Raw genomic sequence first — 26,743 nt, 5'->3', positions numbered from 1 at the left:
TATACACCAATGTCATTGCTGGTTTTTGTATGTAATGTTTGATAATCATGTCGGAATACGTAATAACGGTAGCAGACCTTGAGTTGGAAAATTCGAAGTTGTTTATGAATGTTTCTACAAATGCTTTAAGTCTCTGCAAGCATATACTTTATTAAAAATCAGTATTTTAATAAAAATAAAATCTTAATTAGAGACTGTTCTCCTGCAGAAGGCGCCAACTGGTAAATCTAAAACTTAAAAAAACATATTATCCATTTCGATGTTCTGTTTGTGTATTGGTTTGTACATCTTTGTCTTTACATACCCCTACAAATATTAAGCAGTGTTGTTTTGTACTTAATAGCCTACAATAAAATCCTTACTGAACAAACAAAAAACAGAGATCATTGTTTTTGGAGCAAAGAAGGACCGATTAAAAGTAATCAGAGCTTCAGTCAGCAGACTACAAAACCACTAATAAAGCCAGAAATGTAGGTTTAGTGATGGACTCAGACCTGAATTTCAACAGCCACATTACAACAGTCATTAGGTCTGCTTATTATCACCTGAAGAACATATCGAGGATTAAAAAACGAATGTCACAACAGGACTTAGAAAAGCTTGTCCATGCTTTTATTTTCAGTAGTCTCGACTACTGCAATAGTGTATTCACAGGGCTCACAAAAATCCATCAGAAAGCTGCAGCTGATCCAGAACGCTGCTGCACGTGTCCTCACTAACACTAAAAGAGTGGATCACATCAGTCCGGTTCCGAAATCTCTACATTGGCTTCCAGTCGGCCAAAGAATTGATTTTAAAGTACTATTGCTAGTTTTTAAATCATTACATGGTTTAGGACCAAAGTATATTGTTGATTTCCTACATAATTACAAGCCATCAAGGTGCCTCAGGTCTTCTGGGACGGGTCTGCTATCGGTTCCGAGAGTAACAACAAAACATGTAGAGGCAGCATTTAGCTGTTATGCCCCGATACTCTGGAACAAACTACCCAAATCATGCACGTCCTCAGAAACGCTTACTATTTTTAAATCGAGACTAAAAACATATCTCTTTGCCGCTGCTTTTAATTGAGATGATCATATTCGAACTACAGTATGCCTTTTAAACATGTATTATATACCTGTAGTGTTTATTTTTATTATTTTATTATCTTTGCTTTGTAATGCCTGTTTGTAAAATGCCATTTATATAATGTGTTTTTACTGTATAAAAAGTATTTTAATTTGTTTTGTAAAGCACTTTGAATTGTTGCGTACAGAAAAGTGCTATATAAATAAACTTGCCTTGCCTTGTTTCCTGATTAGCAAAACTTTTGAAGGCGCTGGCCCGAAACTTCTTTATTGACCTATCCCTTCTAATTTTGATTTTCTTTTACAACTTGTCTTTATTTTCCCCCTCTCTACAGATGACATCTTTCCTAAAATCCTGATCGTTCCCGTCCCAGTGCCGGTGTATATTCCTGTACCCATGAATATGTACAGCCAGTTTACCCCCCAACCTATGGGGCTGCCATTTCCAGTATGTCGAATTCATTTAAAATAATTATTAAAAAGTAGGTGTATGCCGTCCTCCTTACAGCCCCTCACACTCTGTTACTTCCTTCCTGCCTACCCTAGGTGCCGGTACCCATGTTCCTGCCTGTGACAATGGACAGCGCTGAACGCATCTTAGAAACCATCCAGGAGATAAAGCAAAAGATCCCGTCCGACCCCTTCGAGGCAGAGCTCATCCTCATGGCCGAGATGGTGGCAGAACAACATGAGAACAGCAACAAGGAGGAGAGACCAAAGGAGAAGGTGGCGGGAAAAGATAGACAACAAGTAACTGCTCCAGATGGTAAGAGAGAACATTTTGAGGTTTTAGTTTAGTAGAAAACATGAAAAGAAAGAATGGCATTAGGGAACTCGGATAATCAATGTAGACAAGGGTAAAGTCACTTTTTAGACATTGAATAATATATCATATGAATTAGAGTTACATCTTTTTTATGTATATAACATCTTAATCTACAGAATAACTACAGCTTCAAGATCAAATGTAGTGGGGATAAAAACTTGGGGGTTAATACTCTGGGCCCAGGAGTTCAACACTTTTAATCCCTATCTGATTAGATCAGATTTGGATTTTGGGTAGTTCAAAACCAAAAAACAGGATTAGGATCACTTTGATATCCGATCAGATCAGGAAATCCAATCCAAGCTTTAATCTGGATCAAATCTTCAAAACGGGTAGTTCAAACCGACAACACAGGATTGGGATCAGTTTGATCCCAAAAAACTGGATTATCCTGATCCCACCAGAGGGGTGGATTTCCAGTGGATTACCAGAGCAAAATGTGCTGTACAATTTATTTTAAAAATATATTTCAATTTAAATAAGATGGCAAAGTTTGTTGACTGAAATAATACACAATTTTTAGCCTTCATGGGAAAGACATTTTATTTTTCCATTTTTGCTCACGTTTGTGGTGGCGGCCTATTTTATTTTCAACCAAATTTAGACGACATAAATGTTTATGCTCATAAAAGTATCACAAAAAAGATTGTCAATCACAAATGTAATTTAGTAAAAATATCTTCAACAAAAAAAAAGTCCATCTGTCATCACCTTTCAAATTTAAAAATATAATTAGACATTATAGATGTCTCTGCAATGTGGTCTCTTGTCTTCCTTGTATTATTTTTCATATCCACTAGATGGCGATCGGTAGGATTAAAGCACTGATATTCAGGATCTAGTCATCTTGAAAAGTCGTAATCTGGATCAGGCTAATCCTATCCTGAATTGCTTTGAACTACAGGGACAAAATCTGGCCGACTTGTCTGATCCTGGATCACAAAAAATGGGATTTCAAAATCTGATCGGATCTGATTGAGATTAAAAGTTTTGAACTCCTGGGCCCTGGAGATGTCTAAAAATACTTTAGCAGGAGCACAAGAGCAAAAGACACTTTTGTTACGCTGCTATGGACAATCTGCAATAAATGCACATTTTATGGACAATCTTGCACCAAAGATATTGATATTGAAGTGACTGTTATTTTGTATATATTGATTGTTGTGGCTTTTTTTTATCTTAATGTCTGCATATGTGTAAATGTGTCGGTTGATTGTGTATATAGGATATATATATTGTGTACATATTTTTAAACATAACTATAATTTTACATTCGGGATTGTTGGAAACGTCATTTCGATCTCTTTGACTCGACTTTTGATTTTAAAAAAAAAACAGTAAACTGGCAATTTTTCAGGATATTATTCCAGTGTATGGAAAAGGAAAGAATTGCATGACTCAAAGATAATGAAATTCGAGATAAATGTGTATCCATTACCTGTCGCATCAAATTGTTTCCCTTTTTAGTTTGATAAATATCATTTATATATAAATATCACGTGTCACACTATATGAAGAGTTCCTCTCATGTCTATTTCACAGATCACAACAGTAACTACAGTGATGACTTAGACACCGAAGACTTGGCAAGTTTTCTCAATAACTGGGAGGAAGCCGCCTCTGATCCAGCTGTCAGGTCTCCCAGTCGGCCGCACGCTCACGAGAAGCTCAACCCCGTTATAGGCATTCCCCTGGGCCTGACTAATGAGCCTTTCCCCAAGCCCAAGCCTGCCATGGACATCGAAGCAGACTTCACTATCGGTGAGGTTTGCACATTTATGGCATGCAACAACATTTTAATTTGATCTCCCCTTGTCCTGTGTTTAAAAAGCGTAGTTGAAGTGCTCGGGAAAACACATCGTTTGGTGGGCATGTCTAATGTTTAATTTGGTTTTATTCCCAGAAACGTTGGAGAAAATGGCCCGTTTAAGAGACGAGTCCAGGCGCACCCCGAGCCCTCCGCCTGCTACTCCAAGGCGACGACAAGCTCACAGGAAAGCCAGAGAAAAAAAGGTAGGTGCCTGGGGAAACAGAAAGGAGGCTGCTTGTGCATTTAAGACAAGATGGGATTGTACTTAAATGTGTAGTTAGACACTGGGAATACCTACTATATGGCTTGTTGTCTCACCCTCATTGTATTTATGAGTCGACCTCTTCTATTTCTCCACTTTGTCTAAGGGTCGTAAGCCAAAGCGCTCATCTAAGACAGCTGAAGTGTCGACTCAAAAGGCTGAAGCAGTAGAGTTCCCAAAACTGCAGAGTGAATATGGAGTTGAAGCCTGGAAGCGATGGATCCAGAAGAGGCCAACTCAGCCCAACATGGAGAAACCACGCTTTGGTTGTAAGTCTGGAAGTAAAGTAAATACAACCACTAAAGCCGAGACTGATAGTTATTTTACTTGACCTGATTATGCACTAGCGTTTCCATCGAGTGGACAATATTATTTTGGAATTTCCAAAAATAATCTGCTAGTTTTTTGACATGCAGAAAATGATTTTTTTTAATTCTCCTAAATATAAGGATTTCCTGCTTTTTGCTGTTTTATTAGCTTTTTTTTTTCTGACTCACCAAATGTCTTAAAAGTAATTTAAAGACACCTTTGAATTTGAGAATCTGTGATGGACATCTTCCACTTTTTCTAGCATTTTATAGACCAAACGATTAATTGTCAAACTAGTGCAGATAAATACATTAAAATAATTGTCCGTTACTGAGCTAAATCACAGGACATAACATTTGTAATCTTGATTAACTATCCATTTATTGTTTGGATGTTTTTGTTCAATAACTTGAAGTTAAACACATTTTCGAGGCCTCAAGTCATTAACAGCTATTTGAAAGCCTTTGATTTAAAGCCCCTCTCTTTGACGCCACATATTTCAAGTTTTGATTTCAGGTGATTGGTGATGGTTTTCACTTTGACATACTCTTATATACGATAATTTTTGCCCATTTTTTTTTGGTAATATCTTTTAAAACTTTGTTCATTGTTGACTGCTTATATCTTGATTTCAGCTCGCCCCATAGAGTTGAAGGAGGATGTTCTCAGCTGCACCACGGCTGAGCTGAGCTACGGTCTTTGTTCTTTCATCAGTGAGGTGAAACGACCCAATGGAGAGTCGTACTCCGGCGACAGCCTCTTCTACCTCTGCCTCGGCATTCAGCAGGCAAGTCATAGGACACTCATGGAAAAAGTTTGACCAAGCAGCTCAGAATGTGTCTAGTTGATGAGGGTTTATTATGCACATTTTTTTGTAATGGTAACAAAGCTTAAATCATTTCCTTTTACTTCTTCACAATAAAAGCACTTGTGTTCCAGATCTGATCAGCTTTTTAATCTAGTAATGAAACTAAATAAAATCACAAAAAGTCAAGAAAGGTAATATGCGTACATATATTCTCCTCATTCAATGAAATGATATTGACGCTTGCTTGACTATTGTCATTGTGCTCATTGTGACCCTGGAACCGTTCCCCTCTCCTCAGCATCTGTTTACAAACGGTCGTGTGGAGAACATCTTCATGGATCGGTTCTACAACAAGTTCGCCACAGAGTTCACTACTAATCTTAGACATTTTAAACCTTCAATCACAGCAAGTGGTGAGTTATTCATGTTCTTGCAATTTCTGTCAATATTTCCGTTTTTCCTGGTTTGACACAAACACTTGATCAGACTTCTAACCGCTCTCCTCCCTCTCTGCAGGTTATGTCCATTCCCGTGTGGAGGAGGAGTTTCTCTGGGAATGTAAACAGCTGGGGGCGTACTCCCCCATCGTCCTCCTCAACACTCTGCTCTTCTTCTGCTGCAAGTACTTTGGCTTCACTACGGTGGAGCAACACCGCCAGCTGTCCTTCGCCCACGTCATGCGCTGCACCAAAACCAACCATGACAACAGCAAGAACACCTTCCTGCGCTTCTACCCCCCAATATCCATAAACGAGGCAGAGCCAGGTACCAGAATGGCCTAGGGTTAAAATAAATACCTGTTTGTTCCATTCCACTATGTATTTAAAACATATTTAAAAACACCTCAAAAGTCTTTCTAAATCTTAACTTAACTATCACAAATTTGGTGATTTAAGAAGTCTTTGAGAGAGTCAAGCAATTATTTTGCAGTCAAATACTGCTCTGTATAATTAGTCTTTTTTTTTACAGAGTTTTTCATCCTGTAAACATTTTAAAAAAACACTGCAGACAGTATTATCTGTTGTAAAAATACCTGGGGCGTTTTATTTCAAAAGTTAATATGTGTCTATTGTTAGTTTAGTTATGTAGTGCAAGTTGAATGGCTGTAGATTCACATAACTGTAAACATCTTACTGTTATTCTAAATGTATTTATTAATAGTATTTTTAACCAGCAGGTACATGTTAAATCCAACTTTGGATGTATAAATATTGAAAAAGTTTGAACTGTGTTTGTGTCCTCTAAAGATCCAGAGGTTCCAGCTAAGAGGCGTAAGGAGGAGGAGAGTAAAGAGGATATCCTGGAGATGATGGAGAACACAGAGAACCCTCTCCGCTGTCCAGTCAGACTTTACGAGTTTTACCTCTCCAAGTGGTGGGTATATTCCATTACCAAACTACTTACAGCAGCCTGTTTCAATTATAAAATGGGCACCTGCCTATTGTTTATATAGGAACTTGAAAAAAGTGAAATAATGCTGATCACCATGTTGATATTTTACAATTGTCTTCCATCCAGCTCGGAGTCGGTCAAACAGCGCACCAACCTGTTCTTCCTTCAGCCTGAGCGCTGCTGCGTCCCCAACAGCCCCCTGTGGTTCTCCTCCAGCCCTCTGGACGACAGCACAAAGGAAAACATGCTCATTCGCATCCTCACTGTCAGAGAACTGCATGTCAGGAGGAAGAAAGATGGAGGGATAAAGCAGAAGAAATCCGATGATCTACCATTCATACCTGGCGAGGAAGAAGAGGGAGATTCAGAGTGAAAGTGATGCGGGAAGATACCTTTTTATTGGTGTATCAACTTGTTGTGTAGATATTATAAATAAAGAGATTAGATCATTTGAATATGACCTAATAAACAGAAACGGACAGAATAATCCCTATGGAGCATGAGTACCATTTTCAGAACTGCAATTAAAGTGATATTCCTTGTTTTGGAACTGAGATGGAAGACTCAACTAAGAATTCGGACCATCAACTACTTGCTCAATTGGACACAAAGCTATACTGCATTTTATCTGCTAGATGGTAGATTCCCAATTTTGGTTTAGGTTATCAGTGAGTAAATGTCCAGAAGACAAACAGCTAACTGTGATGCAGATTTAAATTGGCGACCAACATTTATAGGAATTAATAATGTAAATACTACCAAAATGTGCCGTGATTGTGCATTCTTCCATATCTGCTGGTTTAAATGATTCAACAGGCTTCTCCAATTTGCCCTTGGTAAAATGTTAGAAACTGAACTTCAACAAAAGAAAATAAGTTTCAATGAAAGATTCAAATAGTTTTTTACATTTCGTTTTGCCTCACAAATGAACCGATTTTAGGAATTCATTTCAGTGTATTTGAAAAAAAAGATTAAAAGCAATGTATCATGTTTGAAAAGACTTTCACACCATTGGAACATTTCACTAAGTTACCTTTTGTCGACTGAATGCATTGAAGTGAGTTTTGATGACTGCATTTTGGACATAGGGCCTACTGTTTTCAGTCAACTGTCCTCTCATATGACTTGTTGCATCACCTTGACTCCCTGGCGTTATAAAAAAAATACTGTTCTGTCATGTATATCTTGGTTACATTAACCCCCATTCCAGTATGGCTGCCAATGTTCTTGACATTTTCTATTCTATGTTTTTTTTGAATAAAATCCTTTCAAATGTAGTTGTTTTTATGTGAAAACAGCTACCGGGGTGGAAGTTGTTGAATTGTTGTATGCGTTTCCTAATGTTTGTTTTCTTCAATGTAGGAACAGTAAATGCTACAACATGTTTTGTTTCCTTGGGTCCTCATAAACCACACACGCCGGTAATGTATTGTGTTTGTATGTCCTCACGGTAGTGGATACATCCACGTCCGCTCATTGGCTGCTTTTAGAGTCATCCGCTGACGTTACAGTCAGTGATTGGTTGGAGTCGCTGCTGCTCGCCGTATATGTCGTCGCTTCATCGTCACTTGGTCTCGGGAAAAAGACGACAGAGGAAAGATGGCTGCCACTGTGTTAGATACACCTTTAGCCCTTCTTGCTTTTACTGTGGGATATTGAAAGAAAGGTAAACGTGTTTTAAAATATATTTTCTGAAACTACATCTATTGGGGTCAAAATCAGTGGGCAATGTGTTGGAAAACCAATACTGGCATACTCTCCACTTGCTAGTTAGTGTTAGCATGCTAGCAAGACATGTGCAAGGTATAAAACAAACCAGTCAGATCCAACTTTATACATTTAAACAAAACTGGTTTAATAAAATGCAATTATACAGAAATGTGTACACTTTGCCAGGTAGCCAGTATATTTTCTTTGGTCATAGTTGAATAATATGTTTCTAGCTTTTTATCTACACATGTAAGTAAATATTTGAAGTGACTTTACAGACTGCCTTATGTTTTTTTATTTATTTGATTCACAGGAAATGGTCATATTACACTCCTCTAAACTGACAATAGAATGGTTACTGTCATTTTCAAGTTTCCAAAATCACCATTTATATCTACCTATATGATTATGTACACAAACAAGGAATTTGACTCCTTATGAATTGCTCTTAATGTACACACGCAGAAATAGAATCATATCTTAACAATGTGAAACAATGCTTAACAAGATTAACATAAAGTGTTGTATTGGTAGAACAGTAAATGGTTTAAGTAATAATTTGCTAAAACCAATTTTTTTTCCTACTATATATTTATGGAAAACAGTATGCTCAGATCTCATATAATCCCTAACCTAATATCTTTATATTGGGACATTTCCCTAGCTGTCATGGAGAAGCAAAGACGCCAACTGACCCCAGAGCAAGATGCCCTGGAGTACATAGTTGCCTGTAGAGACAAACCCTTCCTGGAGGAAAAGTTTATCAACTCCTTTAAAGGTAAGAGGTACAATTCTGATAGCAGTCACTCCTTTTTTGACGGACCCAAAGCCTCCTGGTGTGTTAGAAGGAGTTTAAATGACATAAGTCCTTTGAGGAAAGATGTGAAAAATCTAAACATTGCTGCATTTTAATTGAGGTTTTTATAAATTCACTAGGAGTGAAACACCACAGGTCATCACAGACTATTTTTCACTTAAATATGTCCACACTTGTAATTGTTAGTATGGTACATTTGTTCTTTAGGATTTAAAGTAAGACGTCCTGGGTACACTTACGATAACCCAGTTTAGAGTTATACATGGCAGACAAAGTTAAAAGTTCCACAAGATGTATATAAAAGGCATTCATTCCTTTTTCCAAATGTAATTTGGGTGTCATGTCAGGAGAAGTTTTGTCTCATTGTGAAAATATATTTGATAAAATACAACAATGATTGTGGTCATCCAAATTCATCATTACTAGACTAATGCTTTCATGTTAATCTATGCTTCATAGGGAAAGGAGTGTTTACCAGCAGAGCCATTGAACCATCCGCGTTTGTGGTTGAATATCGGGGGGAAATCTTCTCTCCAAAATACACAACGCGTAAGAAGAAATGTGGCGATAATCTGAACAAATATTTCTTTGAGTTTTCATGGAAAGGAGCACAGTGGTGGTAAGTTACGTCAGAAAGAGACATGGTTAACTTATCTAAAGTGTTTTTTTAAGAAAACAACATGGTTAAGTGCAGTCATTTCAAATGTTCTTGTTTCATTAGAACGTTTTTTTTTGCAGCGTTGATGCCTCAAAGGATGACGGGACCCTTGGACGGCTTGTGAATGACGATCACATAAGTCCCAACTGTGAAATTAAGAACATTTTCTCTGAGGGAGAACCACACTTGTGCCTGTTTGCTGTCACAGAAATATCTCCAGGTGAGGAGATAACTTACGACTATGGGGACTCGTCTTACCCATGGCGATCAATGGTAAGTTTGTATTACAGAACAAGCATGACTTTTGATCTTTGTATGAGAATTACAGACATATTCAAACTAGTTCAGTCTAACAGTCTTGCAATCAATCCTCCTTCCTTTAAGGTTGTATAACGTCAATATTTTGTTGAAAACGTTTATGAGAAGAGTCTACTTTGATTGACATAAATGGAATAGACAATATTAAACACAATTGAAAGTATAATTTCCCAAATCGAACTTACTGCAACTCACTGCGGGAATGCAATTACAGTCATACAAATCACTACCATTGATTTTGGTTTCAAACTGCTTTAATAAAACAAAAAGTACACAAATAGTTTAAAGGTTGTATATGATCTAATACCAGCAACTGGTTGTAATGCTAATGTTTCGTTCTTCAGTGGAACTATCATCATTTAACAATGTATTTTATACACACCTCAGCTCTTCTTAAATTGGGACATCTGCTCATACAGACATACAGTTTGTCTTGATTAACAAAAAGGTATGCCGTTAATTATTTTAGACCAATATGAAAATAAAATGGTCAATGTGACAAATATTACGCATTTAAAGATAAGAATTACTATAATGACAAAAAACATATAAATAATGCATAAAATAATTTATCAAATATTTAAAAGCTTTATTTTCTGATAATTCAATTTATTTATGTGCTCAGTTGCAACTACGGTCATTATTTGGCTTAAAGGCTACACTGATATTATTATTATTATTATTACACTCTATGAAGATATAGATTCCAGTTGTGACTATGTAGGATTGTCGAAATCTTGTATGTATGATCCAAACATTTCCAGTAACTCCAGTGTTGTAAAGTCCCAAAGTAAAAGTTTATTAAACGTGTCCTATCATGCAAAATGCACTTTTTGATGATTTTTATACATAAATATGTTTCCCCGGTAAACCCGCAAGAGAAAAAGCATTTGAGCTAGGGCTGCACGATATATTGTTTTAAAAAAAAAAAGACGTACGATATGAAGTAGTCAAATGAACTCAATCACCTCGTGTTACAATTATTTTGCTGCTTGCTACAAAAGGAAAACTTGCGCGGCTCTCATGTCAGGGGTACTTGAGTGAGTGACAAGCAGGCTCTGCATGCACAGCAAACCACCAATCACAACCATTCTTGATCAGATCACAGCAGGATAACCGAGTTAGCTCAGCTTGTTGCTCTGATAACTTAAGATCCAGAAGTCCGTAACTAAAATCCTTCATCCGGTTAAATATCGTTAAAAAAACACCAATTGTATAGCATTTAAAGTTCAAGAAAGGATGGTTTGCGGAAAAAAACCCTGGTATTTTCTTCAATTCCTGTATTTTTTCATATCGCAAAATATATATCGCAGGGGAAGAAAATATCGCAATGTCATTTTGTTCCAATATCGTGTAGCCCTAATTTGAGCTCCATACTGTTTCAGAAATAATCCTTGATGTGTTTTTTTTTTTTTAAAGCTAAGGACCGAAAATCAGCCCTTCTCTAATAGGGCTGAAACAGGCATGAGGCATGGCTAGAATGGGTGATCTGTTTGTTATTTTGATCAAAACACATCATAGACATATTTTTATATATATCCCAGACCCATAATATATGCCTAAAAATAGCATGATAGGAAACCTTTAAAGAAAGATGCATGTCATATTTTTTTTAATTGCTAACCGGCAGTGGCTAAGTCAGTAGGGGCTTGGACTGTGAAGCGTAGGGTCCCCGAACAGACCTGAGGGTGGACCAGCGTTTCCGTCAGGGGGGCGTCTTGCCGTCATTTGACGCCCTTATTCAGCTCGGGACGCACTGAACCCGAGCCGGGGCTTGGACTGTGAAGCGTAGGGTCCCCGACCAGACCTGAGGGTGGACCAGCGTTTCCGTCAGGGGGGGCGTCTTGCCGTCATTTGACGCCCTTATTCAGCTCGGGACGCACTGAACCCGAGCCGAGGGCTCGGGTTCAGTGCATTAAGCCCTCGGGTTCAGTGCATTAAGGCATTAAGCCCATTAAGCCCTCCTGCTACAGGACAACACGGAACGTGTGCGATTTGGACGCGATGAGCGGTGCTAGTGGAGCACGCGCATGAGCTGCAAGCACCAGAGCCTCGCAGCGGCAAAACTGAGGCTCCGTGGTAAACTGTGGTAACATGAAGAGGCGTTTGGGAGCCGAAATAGCCGGCGCTTTAATGGCGCATTTCCACTACACGCCTCGCCCTCGCTCTGTACGGCTTGGCCTCGTTAGGACTGGCTCACTTTATGGCGCATTTCCTTTACAGTTTAGCAACTGGGTTAGTATCTATAGTAACGCAATGTAGGCGGAGCCGTGACGTCATCTTCAATGAGAGCCCCAGAAAAACAACACAGCCCTTAGCTGTTAGCACTCAGAGCTCGAAGCTCCTCATATCTGTTCAGAAACTAGACAAAAGTTAAACAAGTACAAACCACAGACTGTCTGTATCATGGAGAATACAGTCGCTGGTTTATTTATGTTTGTATAGGCCGTTGTTGTGAGTGTGGACGGTCGGAGCATTTACAACGTTAGCTTAGCCAATCCCCATTTAGAAAAAACGCATTTTAAAAGGTTTTTCGCCTGTTGTCTGTCTGCAGACTTGTCAAAGCATTATTTCATGGTTTTTACTAACCGGTATCAGTATGTTGTTACTTCGGCATCATTTTGAAACGTGTATTACAATTAAATCACGGTCAAATATGTTCATCTTGTTGTAGTTGTAGCCCCCTTGCCAGCAATTCTCTCTCTAGTTTAGCATACTCAGCCCGACTTAGCCCGATTGTTCCTGGCCCTAGAACCACGATTTTATGGGGCCAGAAAAACTGTGAATTAGGACCCGCTAGCCGGTACTAGGCCAAGTGGAAACGCAACCAAAAACGGGCCCTGCACGGCTCGGCACGCTTAAAGCGAGCTCCGCGCTGCAGTGGAAACGCGCCATTAGAGAGCCGAGCCAAATGATCCGGCTCACTAACGTAAAAAGAGTGTATCTATAAGGGACGGCTCAAGTCAAAATTCAAGCACCCCATCATAATATGCAGATATTCAAAGCTTAATTCGAAACTTCCCTAGAAGCTTTGAATATATAAAAAATACATTTGGTAAAGGCATTCCATTTGAAATGTTGAAAACGTAGGGCCTCCACGCATCTTGCCAACACCTGGTTTGTATTAATTCAGGCAGTAGACAATGACTCCACTCCAGGTAATCCCTGTGTCAAATGTCCACATTACTTTTCTATGGCATTTAACCTATGCAGGCGTCCTACGATGGATCGAGTACTTCCTACTCAGGCATTCACGCTACTACATCAACACCAAGGAATGAAAGGGTATATAAAAGACTATCTAAAAATAATACTGTACCACTTTATTAGCAGCATGTATACTGCTTTCACACACATCTGACACTTACTGTCAGATATAAACTTTGGGCTGTCTGTTTTCTAGTGGTAAAGCAGTAGATTACATATGTTTCCATGTGTTTTTGTGTATATGAGTTTGTGCTTATGCAAGTTATCTACTGTTTTATATAAAATGCCTTGCTTGTACTCTATTTTCAGAATGAGGACTCGTCAGCTTCAAGCTCGGACAATTCCAGCTCTGATGATGATGACTTTGAACTTCCTGACAGTCGAACAAGTCATGGCAGTGACAGTTTTACCAATATGAACCACCAGCTGGATTTCATGGACAATTCAGCTTTTGCAGATCTAGACTCTTCTCAGGAGATGATGGGGACCTCTATGCTGCAACCAGATAATGCTTCTTGCAGCCAGCAAGAAGACGACTCTGCTTTCAACCCTGAGGAACTCGACAGGAATGGAGACTCCAAATCCAGGAAGGCTAGACCAAAACCCAAAAGAGGTTCTAGTCCCAATAAAAACTATTGTTATGTCTGCGGTAAAGGTCATACTAAAATTTCTCGCCATCTCTTAAAGCATGCTAAGGAAGTTCCTGAAATCGCTGAAGCTAAGTCATTACCGAAGACTTCCAAGAAACGAAAAGAGTTATTTAGTGAATTTCGTAACAGGGGAAATTATCAACATAACCAAGGGGTGTTAAAGGACAACAGTGGAGAGTTAAAACTGAAAAGACGACCTACCACCAGTGCGATCACTTCCAAAACCCATGTGCACTGTATTCATTGTAAATGCATGTATTTACGTAATGCTTTGTGGAGGCACGTATCCAGATGTCCTTCTAGGACAACGCCATACTCCACAAAGGACGGCAGGGCAAAAGTCTTAATTGAAACTGCTCTTTCAGAGTCACCGTTCTCCAAAGAAATTACAGCTGATGTGTGGAAGTTGCTCTCAACTATGAAACTTGATGAGATCTCATCTGCAGTTGTAAATGATTTTCTTCTTATACAGCTGGCACAGAATCTGATCAAGAAGTATGGAAATAACCAGAAGAAATATGAAAAAATAAGAAGCAGTCTGCGAGAAATGGGAAGACTTTTGTTGGCATTGTTCGAAATGTCGATATTAAGCTTTGAGGATGCTATCAAACCAAAACATTTTTACAAAGTTGTAGAGGCTGTCAAAGACCTCGCTGGTTTTGATAAAAAGATGCAGAGCTATAACATACAAAGTCTTCCTTTGAAAATTGGACAGTCACTGAAAAAAATCTGCACAATTGTCCTCGCTGAAAGTAATAGTAATGAGCAGATGTTGAAGGACGCAAAAGCATTCTTGAAACTGTTTGAAAATGAATGGTGTGAACTTGTGGCCCAAACAGCCCGACCTTCGTTGGGTGGACGAAAAGGAAACAATCCATGTACCATACCCTTCACACAAGATGTGCAGATGTTCTACATGAACCTAGAAACAACATCAGCTTCTGCCAGTGAAAGCATAGAAAAGTATGAAAGCCCACAGGTTTACAATGCACTTTGCAGAGTAACCCTCGCACAAGCATCAGTCTTAAGCAAATGTGCACCCGAGGTTTCAAAAATGACACTGGAGACATTCCAGGAAAGAGACGACTCTACCCAAGGGTTGTCCAAACACTTCATCAGGATAAATGTTCGGAGCAGGAGAGGCCAAAACATTGCTGCCTTGTTGACCTCTGAAATGGTCAGTGCAATAAATCTGCTTGTGAGCAAGAGAAAAGCATGTGGCGTACACAAAGACAATCCTTTCGTGTTTGCAAAGCCTAATTCTTCTCCCACAAGCACCCACTCTGGAAAGAGCTGCATGAATTTCTTTTCAGGTCTGTGTGGTGCAAAGTACCCATTACATCTCACGTCGTTACATCTTCAAATGCACCTTGCAAGAATCTTCCAGATTCTCAACCTGGAGAGCGACGAGCTCAATGACCTCTCTAAACTGTTGAGTCAGGACATCCGGGCCGACAGGGACTATTATCGTTCGCCAGAGGCAGCCTTGGAACTTGCAAAAATAGCAAAACTTCTTCTGGCAATGGAAAAGGGTACTCTTGAAAGATTCAAAGGAACATCTCTGGATGAAATTGAGATTGGAGGTAGGCATCCAGTGTTATACTGTTTGTTTCTGCCAGTGGCTGAGAAAGAACTCTTTTAAAACTACAAATAACCATATAACTAATTATATCTTGCCTTTTATTCAAGATGAATTGGAGTCAGATACGGAGCAGGACAACTCTGAAAGTGATGATGGTGTTGAGTACTTTAAAGAATCAGATGTTTTCCTTCAGTGGAAGGGTATGTTGTCAAATGTTTCCGTTTTATTCATACTTTCATCTCCCAAATAACACAGAAATTGATCAAACGCATAACGTTTCTAGATGCTGCGGAACAACAAGGCCTGACTCCTGAGCAAGACGCCCTTGAGCACATAAAGACATGCGGAGACAAACCCTTCCTGGAGGAACGGCTTATTGACCCCATTAAAGGTTTGTTTAGTGTATTCCTTTTTAGCTAACGGGGAGTCCTAAAGAGAGACCGGCGCACTATAGGATGAGCCCTGCACAATAACTCTTACTGAATTTGTTGGTCAATAATTGGATGGAACATGGAATTTCCTTTTTATTGTTGCTTTTATAGGGAGGGGTGTGTTTACAAATGAATCCATTGAACCATCCACCTTTGTTGTTGAGTATCGTGGGAACATCTCCCGTCGCAAAGAAACCAGGAAAAAAAAGTGTGGTGACACTTTGAAAAACTATTCATTTGACTTCTCATGGATCGGAAGAGACTGGCGGTGAGTTTACTTCTTTTTCAGATTTCTCCGTTAAGGAGGGGACTCGTAAAAAAAAAATCTATATTTTGGCTTTTGATCAGAAAATATTGATGTTATCAAGTTAAACATTGATTTATCAACAAGTGTATATGTGTAGTGGGATTCTTGAGACAAGGGACAAAATGGGTTTTTAATTTCTAAAAATAAAATGTTGATTTTTCCAAAATATATCTATATATTATATTTGTCCCAGGTGCTGGCCTTTTGATGCTGTTGAAATACAATCTCCCAGGTTTAACATTTTAAACATTTTTTTCATGTTTGCTGGACAAGCCTGGGATTTTGTCAACACCGTAAGACACAAAGAAACATAGAAATATGTATTTTGAATAAACTTATTGCAGTTATTTTGACTACTGGGGGTTATTTTAATCTGTGTTATTCAATCCATGTTTTTAAACTAATACTATTACTTTAAAATATATATATTATCAAGCTGCCAATTATTATAACTGGGGAAATATACATGAACACATTTATTTTTTAATCTCAAAAACAAACAATGTTAGTCAGCAATACAGAAATTACATATTTATTTAGGAAATGCAGTGTTTTTATTGAGATAATGTGAGAAAATGTAATAAAATATCTTTTTAAAAACAAAAATGAACAGAAAACTCATCTTATGGAGTTGACCAGCTGTTTACGGTGTTGACGCACATCTTACGGTGTTGACGAATTAGAAGAGAACTGGAGATAACTTCATTTAACATGGCCATTGAACTTCAAAAACTCAACTTTTCAACATTTCAGGATAAAAGGCCATTTAATATCAATCCTTATTTTTGCACTCACACCCACTTTAAAAACAGGAACTTGGCAGTAGGCATATCGGATCTCTTGAAAAGTCCATAAACTCATATCTGATCTCTTGAACAGTCCATAAACTCATATTGGATCTCTTGAACAGTCCATAAACTCATCAAATTTACAGATCATGGAGAAAAACATTAAGAATGTTAATTAATTCAGCCTTTGGAAATGGAAAATTCTCTGTAAATCTTGAACTCATCTTATATCATGGCATGAATTTAAACACCTGGCAACAACCGATTGAAAAGGTCCTCATCTAGGAAGTCCATGACCTCTGAGGAGAGCTGGTAGATATCCCTTGTGCGGCTTGTGCGGACTGGTAATGATGGGTGAATTTTGACTATGATGTCAGTAGATGGAACATAGCAGACATCCTGGCACCCTTGTTTCCTTTGGAAACGACTACATGGCCCATGAGGCTGGAAAAAATCCACTTGAACATCCCCGTGTTCTTGATCTGTTTTAAGCACTTTAGCCAGCCACCAATTGTAGTCATAAACCACAGCAAGCCAATCCTCTGTGTTGATGTCACTCGGCCCCACTGCTGACATTAAGCCCTCAGGTGCTGTGGTCGGCTCCTCCTCCATTGCCTCCACTAACATGGCAAGAGGACTCTGAACAGCCCGATGCTCATCTGCATGCTGTGGTGTGTGTGGTGTGGTGTGGTGTGCAACTGGATTGTGGTGGTGTGCAACTGGATTAAAACAGCGGCAGATTTGTGGCTCATTACAAAAGCATGAACTATGCCTACAGTAGATCGTATTGCCCCGAGCTACCACTTGATGAACCTTTCTTGTTCCTGAGATGGGTCGTAGGGACTGGGGGAGGACAGCATCATAAGCCAGGAAATCATCAGTGCTGACATAGTGTAGGTGGACTCCATTTAGCCTGCTGGACACAAGCTGATGAAAAGTCATGCCATTGACGATGTCCACTCCTCCAAGAACCATTCTGTCAGCACACCGCTTAACTGTTGCCCCAATACCATCTGGGGCGCCCTTTCCGTGGGATGTAGGGAAGAAGTTCCATGTTACATTCTTGAACCCCAGTCGAGGAGGGATGGTGGAGAGGAGGAGAAAATTATTTTTGTTTTTGTATTGTTTACTTGGACCATCAGACCAAAAGTGAATTGTGTCAATGTGGGGGAATCTGGTATGAATGTCCTTCAGAACTTCATCCATGTAGGTCCATATTGCTGCTGCGTCTTGGCGCTTGGACTCGGAAATTGTGCAAAAAGCTTGTTTTTCTTGCTTGGTGTAAAACATGCCTGTATGGAGCGTTATCAGTGGGAGATTTTGGCCATAGTGGCAGGATTGTACTTCGGAGCTGTATTTACATTTCCAGGCTTCAGAGAAGTCGACATGCACAATCACTGTTCTTTCATTGCAATTTTCAATCATGTTTCGGTACTCTTTGGATTGATTTTGAACAAGATGGACATGGGTGGTTGTTTCGTTTCTTAATTTGTCTTGGTAGAGATCCATCAGCTCCGACAGAGTACCCGTACGTTTCTGTAGTCTGGTGTGAAAGTGAACTCCATCCTCTGTTTGCTCTTCGACCCGTTCCCACTGCTTCCAGTCCACTTTTGTTTCCCCTTGCTCTAAAGGCAGACTTGATGATTTGTGAAGGCATCTTGCACAGGTGCGCAATAGACACGATTCACTTGGTGGAGAACAACAGACAAGCTGAAAACTCTCTTTAAGCTTGCTGGTTGACACAGCCTGGAAAGATTTCAAAACATCAAGCATGAGCTTGGCGTTTTCATGGATCTGGCACTGACAAGTGTTTCGATCTGAGGTTTTGGGTGGTGTTATGTAGAAGGGACGTAGTGCACAGAAAGAGGAATAACTCAGGCGAATGCTGGGGTTTTGCTCAGTAAATGACTGGTGGAGATTCTGCATTGTGTCTGTCATTACCATCCTTTGACGTTTCACTTTTTTTCTTGTGATGGTGTCTTGCTTGTCTGTCGTGATTCTTGCATTGTTTTCAAAAAATGTGTGAACCACTGAGGAGATCGTCTGGAGGTAACTGGGCTTTCTTTGGATTGGAGTGTTTTCTCTGAGTGTTTTGTAGCTAAGGCCAAATTCACGAACCTGATGCATCAGGCGATACTTTTTGAGGATTTTGCCAGACAATGTAATGTGTGGATGCCGTGGTGTGAGCTTGCCTCTTCTCTGAGCGTGGTGTACATTTTTGTTTAGCGCTTTACTCAAAACATGGTGGAAGAGTAGTGTTTTCCTGATTAAAGGGTTTCTGAGTTTGCTTCCTTGAAGCATAGACTGTGTTTGGGTCCGAGGTGAATCTTCTGTGCTTTGACATGAATCTAACTTCCCGCGTTTCAATCTCTTCCTAAGCTTGTCCTTGTCTTTCTGCACCTTTTCCAGTTTGCCTTTAAGTGCCTTAATCTCTCTGTAATGCCTTTGTCTTGTTGTGTTTCTCAATCTTTCTCCAGCAAGTAGTTGCCTACTACTGCTTGGTTGCTCAAAACTAATGTCCAAAGGACTCTCTGGTGGGGTGTTCAGACTCTGCTGAATCTCCTGTGCTTTCTTCCTACGCTCCCTTGATTCTCTTTGTGCTTGTTTCCAGACCTTCCTTCTCCTCCGTACTGTTCTTTTGCGCAGATCAGAGATGGTCTTTACTTTTCCATCTTTCACTCTATTTGCCCATCTTTCCGTTTCCTTTCTCAGAAACTCCTCTTTTATCTCTGGCTGGCTGTGAAGTTTCTCCCTCCATTTTTTTTGATACTCTGTGTTCCTTCTCCTTCGCTCCTCTACTGAAAGCTTCCCTTTTGCCATTCTAGTCTGAAATGTACAAATGTACAATGTTGTAGTTAGTAAGGAAGACACACACAGACAGGAGCACACACACACAGACAGGAGCACACACACAGAGACACACACACACAGACAGGAACACACACACACACACACACACACACACACACACACACACACACACACACACACACACACACACACACACACACACACACACACAGACTACATACAGACTGAATTCAGCATTACAACAGAAATGATGATATTCATTAAATGTTAAATGCACAGAAGATATATTATTAAAATAGGAAGTAATACAACTACATGATTAATGTATACAATTGAATTAAATGGGCAAATGATACATTTAAATCCCATTTGTCAACACTATAAGGTAAGTGGTCAACTCCATAAGACAACATTTCTTACGGAGTTGACGTCTGATGGAGTCTTACGGAGTTGACGAATTCTTCAATTTTTCATCATAACATGTGATTTCTTTGCAGAAGCCATCTTGTTTATCACTAGCTGCTAGTGGCCTCAACAATAAAGTTAGATTAAACTTGTATTTCTTAATAAAATCACATAAACCTTGAATTTTATCAACCATGGTGTTGACACTCTATGGTTGTGACATAGCTGGTTTTGTAAAAGAAGATAATTAAGGAAAAATATGAGAAATATTTACTTACCAGAGCAGTGGCCTCATGGCATGTCCACCAAACAGGAAGTGGAAAAGGGGTTCTTAGAGTGTGAGTTGGCCAATATAATTCCTGTTTTTTTGCATTTTTAGAAAAATCTTATGGTGTTGACAGAAACTCCGGACGCGATTTCAATCACGTAAAAAGTACCTAAATATATTTTTTAAATTGTACATTTCTATATAGTTTGAATAATTACTTAAAATACATGATCACAGTAGCTATTGTGTTTGTTTTATTTGACTTTTAACAATTATTTAAGTATTGTAAAGTCATGGAACTTGCTTTCGGACAAGGGTATTTTTAGGTTCAGGCAGCACACTAGGTGATGTAAAATAAAATATATGTGTAAAAAAGCATTAATTCACATTTTGTGGTATAAATAAGTTCTTGTTTTATTGTTTAATCCAATTATTGGACATTTTTTAAACACATTTTAAGAATTACAATGACTTTTATCTCGCGGACATGTTTTGTCCCTCATCTCAAGAATCCCTGTATATTTCAACATCAGGCTACCATGTCAGTGTACATTTGAAAAAGTTAGATAGGTAGAATTTTAAATGGCTTAATTCACCTGCAAAACTGAGTTGTTGGAGTGCATCAGGTGTAAGTTGCTAATAATGAAATCATAAAGTATCTAACAATCTGTCACAAATCGAGCCCAGTCAATATTGTACAAAATATATTTTGTCTGTGGTTTTAGTATCATTAAGAATATTTTTCTTTCTAGCATTACAGCTTTGAATGAAGATGGGACCCTCGGGAGACTCGTGAATGACGATCATATAAGGCCAAACTGTGAAATGAAGAAAATTGTCTATGAGGGAAAACCACACCTGTGCCTGTTCACCGTGACAGCAATATCTTCAGGCGAGGAGATAACTTACAATTATGGAGACTCCTCTTATCCGTGGCGCCCAAGGGTAGGTTTATAATCTTTGTTTGTGCCTCAACAGTGGTGACAGCCTAGGAGAAAGGCCATATGTCTTTAAGTTATCCATATATTGTTTATCCCTCCCATTCTCTTGAAGACTTTATCTCAGGAGAACCTGGAGGGATATTATACACATTTTGCATTACAATTCTGTGGTCTAAGGTTATTGTGACCTCACAAAACATGTTCTAGATCAGTGGTTCTCAACTGGTGGGTTGCAGATGTGTGAGAGAAAAAAAAAATTGAATTTCTTTTTTTGGGAAAAAAGTCTTAACTTTTATTTTGAAGGCCCGATTTTCTAACTCTGTGCATGAATTACGCGTTGGACTGTAAGTACCGGAGACCATAAACGCTTTTGAAAACTTCTGTCACGTAGTGATCATCTTCTCAATAAAACATATTTGCTGATGTTTTTTCGATATTGTATGCTGAAAAGCGTATATATTACAGCACGATTTTTTGTTGAATAGATTTGAGTGGTTATGGAAATGTCAGGTCTCGATTTATTGACAAAGGAAAAAATGGGTCCTGGGGCCTGACAAGTTGAGAACCACTGTTCGAGAAGACTATAACTAAAAAATAAAATGCTAATCATGACAATTTCACCAATGTCTAATAGAATAAAACTCAAAGCTCAATTTTTACAGGAATGCAGTGAACAGAATACACCTGAAACGGATCTAAATGCTGAAGAATCTTCATCTGAGGATGTAAGTGTTTGATGTATTATCCTTATAAACACATGGTAAATATGTCCGACCGACAGTACAAAAAAAACACAAAGCATTGCAATGCTGATTTGGACGTACATTTTCATGGCACAAGTCAAAGCTTTCACACCATGGCAGGATGGTGTGTATATCCAGAGGCTTCTTCAAAGAATCTGCTGCTATTGTCTGAGTAAGACCACAAAAAACAACACAAAGAGAAAACAACTGCCACTTGTACTAATGTTAAATTGATGCATCCCTAGTGCTTTGTGTTTTCTTCTGCAATTTTCTGATGCCATGGGAGATTATTGGCCGTGATGACAATATTAAGGTGGTTGTAGTAGTGAATAAGACTCTAATATAATCAAAGTGCAATACTGCTTAATCGGGTGTATTTCATCAGTCTATGCTTGAGGTGGTGATATGAATGAGTGCTCTAGTGCTGAACTATAACTCCAAACCTATGCTGTTATTTTCTGCAGCTGGACTCCTGTTAAACCATTGTTATCAAGCATAAATCTGTCTTAGAATTACCGAACTAGAAAGCAGCACAAGAACATCTTAGATTGCTCCAGTTTATTTCAAAGAGAAAAAGGAAAACAAAACAAGCTTAACAATGTTAAGAGTAGAATATATGAGTCTAAGGCTGTGCTCTTATGGCATAGTGGGGAATTACTAAATGTTTTGTTTTAAATATTTCCAGGCTGAGGAGTCAGCAGGATCCTTCAGTTCTGCAGCATCCTGCTGTGACGAAGAATACGTGCCGTCTTCTGAAAAGCAGAGCTTTGAAGAACACGTTGATGCCCCACACACCAGGCAGCAGGACAACACTGATTCAAGCTCTGATGAAGAGCTCAAAGACCCCTCATTCACCAAAAACAATTATTGTTACGTTTGCGGGGCAGCTCAGACTAAAATTTCTCGGCACCTTTTTACCCATAGAAATGAAGAGCCTAATATAGCTGCAGTGTTAAAACTACGCAGAAACTCCAAACAACGAAAAGCTCTACTGAATGAGTTACGTGACAGAGGAAATAAAAAACACAATCAAGAGGTTTTGAAGACTCGCTGTGGAGAACTTAAAGTGAGAAGGAGACCAAGCATTCCCACCCCTACTCAAACCTATGCAGCCTGTCTGTACTGTAAGAACATATTTGTTCGTGAGAAACTTAAGCGACATATGCCCAACTGTTCTGCAAAGAAGTCCTCAGATCCTCAGATACGTAAAAGGACACAAGTTTCAGCTGCTGCGGAGTCAACAGACCCCAAACAAATCTCATCAGCTGTGAGGAAGTTGTTAAAAACACTGAAGAGGGATGACATTTCATATGAAATCTGGAATAGTCCCTTACTACTGCAGCTGGCACAGGTTATGTACCCCAGGAAGGAAACAACAGCAAAAACATACAGTTGTGTCAAATTGAGGCTGAGACAAATTGGACGACTCCTGTTAGCATTGAAGAAAAAGTCGATATGTAGCTTGGAAGATGCTACTAAACTGCAAAACTTCAGCAAAGTCGTTGAAGCAGTGAGAGAGCTCAGTGGCTTCAATGAAGAAACCATGTCCTGTGAAAAACCAACTCTCATGAATGATTTAGGAAATTCGCTTAAGAAAATTGCTGATATTAGCTTTGCCACAGCTTGGAAAGAGAATGCTGATACAGAGAAGATCCTTGAAGCACAGAAATTCATACAACTGTGTGAGAAAGAATGGAACTTTGTCCCACTGAGATCAGGTGCAAACAATATAGCAACAATACCATTCATACATGATGTGCAGCTTTTCTATCAGTGGATACAGAAGACGGCAGCTTTGGCGGTTCAAAGTCTGACAATGCATGAAAGCTCTTCGGTCAACACTGCACTTATGAGGGTGACATCTGCAGAAGTGTCAGTCTTAAACAAAAATATGGCAGTAGTTTCAAAAGCAACGCTCAAGTCATTCCTTGAACAGGACCAGACAGAGATTCATAAAGACGATTCTGCTAGCCAGTCAAAGTTTGAAAAAATGTTGTCCAACCACACCGTGAAGATAAACGTTAAGACCATTGGTGGCCAAAAAGTTACTGCTACATTGACCCCTAAATTGATCACTGCACTAATCCTGCTTGAGAACAAGAGAGAGGCATGTGGTGTACATACAGAAAATCCCTTCTTATTCTCAAGACCGGATGGCTCACATAAAAGCTTCTACCAGGGACATCGCCTCGCCACCAGTTTTGCAGCTCGCTGTGGTGTAAAGAACTCGTCACACCTTCGCTTTGCACTTTTCCATAAACATATTGCCAAAGTTTTCCAGATTGTCAGCCTCACAAATGACGAGCTTGGTCAGCTAGCCAAACAGTTGGGCCGCGACATTCAGACTGACAGAGAGTACTATCAGACGCCAGACGCAGCTGCTGACATTGCAAAAATCTCAGTGCTCCTGTCAGCAGTGGAGGATGGATCTCTTGAAAGATATGAAGGCAAATCACTCAAGGAAATTGACATTCCAGGTATGTGTTCAGCTCATTACTTAAAGAAGCCCTATTTGGCTTTTTCGTGTTTTTTTGCTTCAGTAGACAGAAGCCTTTAACTGATTATTCAATTAAAAAATATAAATCTTTGGAATAATGTCATGAATTGATAATCTAAATCACCTAGTCCTAGTGGTACCACAATATGTATCTTGTTTTCCTTTGCAGATGAATTAGAGCTGGACAACTCCAAGAACATTGATGCTGAGGAGGACAATGAAGAATCAGAAAGTTCTCTTCTGCTGCGAAGTACGTAGTACACACAAACTCTCCTACTGTTAACTCCAATACTCATCTGTAATTCAGAATAGTTTTTCCATGCAGACGTTTTCTGTGGGATTTAAGCTGTTAGAAAGCATCATTACAATAGCATTCACTGGCACAAGATTACCGTCAGTACTGTTACAGTTGTCGGCATTTTGCCGACAACTGTAAACAGGCATGTCTGTTTGAGTAACTGGCTCAGTGCAAAGAAGTAGACTAAGAGAGTGTGTAAGAGAGAGAGAGGTTCCAGGTTGTTATATTGAAAATATTTTGGAGAATATTTGTCATTGTTCCAATCATAATAAACAAGCATTTGCATAAAGCATATTTGACCACTCATATGTTTATAAGAGTATTACACAATATTCCTCTAAGGTACATTTAAAACAGATAAAAAATGTGCGATTAATTTGCGATTAACTATGGACAGGACATCATGCGATTTAAATATTTTAATCGACTGACAGCCCTAGTTTGGTTCCTTGTTTTTACTCACTGAGGTCTTGTTTTAAATGCAATATGTTTTTTATGTAGTATTACACATTTTTATTTCATAATTCATGAAAAAGTAAGATGAAACAGATGTATTTTATCCATATATACCATATTGTTCTAATTTCCCACAAATGAAATCGGGGCTCCAGTTCTTATGAATATTAAACCATTTATATCTAGCACAAGTTTTGCTGACCTTTTGTCCATGACTTTTGGTTTCAGCCTGTTGCACTGAGGAGCGCAGATGTATCATTTTATACAGGATATGGAATACTGAATGTGTCATTTGTTTTTGAGATCATGATTTGTTCAAGGACAAAAGGAGGAAAGGAATAAGTAAATAGTGAATAATACAAGTTTTCATAATGTTCTCTCAAATGTATCTCCTCTAGGTCTTCCATTCACAAAAGACTCTTCTGAAACCAAAACAATTCCTTTCCAAAAGAAACGTAGGCGAGCCTCGAAAAAGAGGCTGGACAGTGATTCTTCTGAGATGAGCGATGTGGAAAATGTCATCCGAAAATGTCATCCTTCTCTGTTTTCAGAGAACACAGAGAAGGATGACCGGTCAAAGAAGATGCCTGAGAGCTCTGCTGTTATCACACCTGAGAAGACCATGTCTCCTACCAACGAGGATGCTACACACATGTCTTTCAGTGATGGTGACATGAATGCAGACTTTGACATGGACACAGATGAAGATACTGTCAGAAATGAGGAAAATTATGAAGAACGTGGAACGACGCCTTTGATAACAGATGTGACGGAGCAGGACAATGACAGCAGTGATAGTCAGAAGAACAATTGTTCACTTAACAATCGCGCAACGGATGCAGAGCTTGAAGAGACAATGGAAGGTGATACAGCAAACAACATGGATGTGGATATCAGGAGTTCCCCTGACTTCATAAATGCAGGTAAAATGTAACCAGAGATCTCTTAAACCAACAAAGTCGTTAAGAAGGATACATAATCTAGGAACCAGTAATGTCCAAACCAAATGTTGTGCCTATCCTTCTAAAATAAATGTCAGACTATTTATTGAATAAGTTTTAAACTTGGCTTATTATTTGCAATTAAGTCCAGGGATAAGCAAAGGGAAAATGAATTACCTTAGTGAGTAAGCTTCATCCTCTGGGGACCATGAATGTCTGTAAAGAAGCATGTGGACTGTAACATTTAAATGGTTTTACACTTACTTTGTGTTCCCTTTTTTTTATAGAAAAGAAGAACAAATTATTAGCTGCAGTTGCTGGAATGAAAAAAGTGAAGATATTAATCCCCAAACTTGACATTGTGAGTATCCACTTTTTTTCGTTTTCATTCTCAAAATCTTGTTTGAAGTATGAATTAAATACATTGCTACTACTACT

At 38.9% G+C, this 26,743-nt stretch overlaps 2 protein-coding genes and 1 long non-coding RNA gene across 11 annotated transcripts in view; 2 read left to right on the top strand and 1 right to left on the bottom strand.

Annotated features, from left to right (window-relative positions):
• The window catches only part of LOC307021819 (zinc finger MYM-type protein 4-like), a 33,102-nt gene extending 25,348 nt beyond the window's left edge, over nucleotides 1-7,754 (top strand). For 3 of the 4 annotated variants that reach the window (XM_079654293.1, XM_079654294.1, XM_079654292.1), the window contains exons 18-27: nucleotides 1,406-1,518; nucleotides 1,617-1,836; nucleotides 3,439-3,657; nucleotides 3,800-3,909; nucleotides 4,075-4,237; nucleotides 4,913-5,064; nucleotides 5,384-5,498; nucleotides 5,602-5,850; nucleotides 6,333-6,459; nucleotides 6,604-7,754. In XM_079654293.1, coding sequence (XP_079510419.1) covers nucleotides 1,406-1,518; nucleotides 1,617-1,836; nucleotides 3,439-3,657; nucleotides 3,800-3,909; nucleotides 4,075-4,237; nucleotides 4,913-5,064; nucleotides 5,384-5,498; nucleotides 5,602-5,850; nucleotides 6,333-6,459; nucleotides 6,604-6,850 — 1,715 coding nt within the window. In that variant the 3' untranslated portion in view covers nucleotides 6,851-7,754. Of the gene's footprint in view, nucleotides 1-1,405; nucleotides 1,519-1,616; nucleotides 1,837-3,438; nucleotides 3,658-3,799; nucleotides 3,910-4,074; nucleotides 4,238-4,912; nucleotides 5,065-5,216; nucleotides 5,277-5,383; nucleotides 5,499-5,601; nucleotides 5,851-6,332; nucleotides 6,460-6,603 lie in introns of those variants that run through there. The other variant, XR_013803252.1, reaches the window with a different exon arrangement.
• A 125-nt stretch (nucleotides 7,755-7,879) lies between these two features.
• Nucleotides 7,880-26,743, top strand: part of LOC307021818 (uncharacterized protein) — a 49,388-nt gene continuing 30,524 nt past the window's right edge. The window contains exons 1-15 of one of the 5 annotated variants that reach the window (XM_079654289.1): nucleotides 7,880-8,143; nucleotides 8,852-8,965; nucleotides 9,464-9,623; nucleotides 9,743-9,935; nucleotides 13,194-13,265; nucleotides 13,497-15,420; nucleotides 15,527-15,619; nucleotides 15,703-15,810; nucleotides 15,962-16,118; nucleotides 21,182-21,374; nucleotides 22,033-22,095; nucleotides 22,799-24,590; nucleotides 24,780-24,860; nucleotides 25,763-26,287; nucleotides 26,593-26,666. In XM_079654289.1, coding sequence (XP_079510415.1) covers nucleotides 8,857-8,965; nucleotides 9,464-9,623; nucleotides 9,743-9,935; nucleotides 13,194-13,265; nucleotides 13,497-15,420; nucleotides 15,527-15,619; nucleotides 15,703-15,810; nucleotides 15,962-16,118; nucleotides 21,182-21,374; nucleotides 22,033-22,095; nucleotides 22,799-24,590; nucleotides 24,780-24,860; nucleotides 25,763-26,287; nucleotides 26,593-26,666 — 5,544 coding nt within the window. In that variant the 5' untranslated portion in view covers nucleotides 7,880-8,143; nucleotides 8,852-8,856. Of the gene's footprint in view, nucleotides 8,966-9,463; nucleotides 9,624-9,742; nucleotides 9,936-13,193; nucleotides 13,266-13,496; nucleotides 15,421-15,526; nucleotides 15,620-15,702; nucleotides 15,811-15,961; nucleotides 16,119-21,181; nucleotides 21,375-22,032; nucleotides 22,096-22,798; nucleotides 24,591-24,779; nucleotides 24,861-25,762; nucleotides 26,288-26,592; nucleotides 26,667-26,743 lie in introns of all 5 variants that reach the window. The other 4 variants (XM_079654290.1, XM_079654291.1, XM_079654287.1 and 1 more) reach the window with 4 other exon arrangements.
• On the bottom strand, nucleotides 16,127-26,620 carry LOC307021824. 2 transcript variants are annotated; one of them, XR_013803254.1, is made up of 4 exons: nucleotides 26,483-26,620; nucleotides 22,195-22,281; nucleotides 21,339-21,417; nucleotides 16,127-21,247 (listed from the first exon to the last, which is right to left on the bottom strand). It is a non-coding gene; the product is annotated as an uncharacterized lncRNA (long non-coding RNA). The 2 variants fall into 2 exon arrangements; XR_013803255.1 differs by lacking the exon at nucleotides 26,483-26,620 and having other exon boundaries at nucleotides 22,195-22,762.

Source organism: Notothenia rossii (assembly GCF_949606895.1).
Source record: "Notothenia rossii genome assembly, chromosome: 10".
Classification (NCBI taxonomy): domain Eukaryota; kingdom Metazoa; phylum Chordata; class Actinopteri; order Perciformes; family Nototheniidae; genus Notothenia; species Notothenia rossii.
Note: the sequence above shows the minus strand (reverse complement) of the source record. Positions and strands in the feature narration are given on the sequence as shown.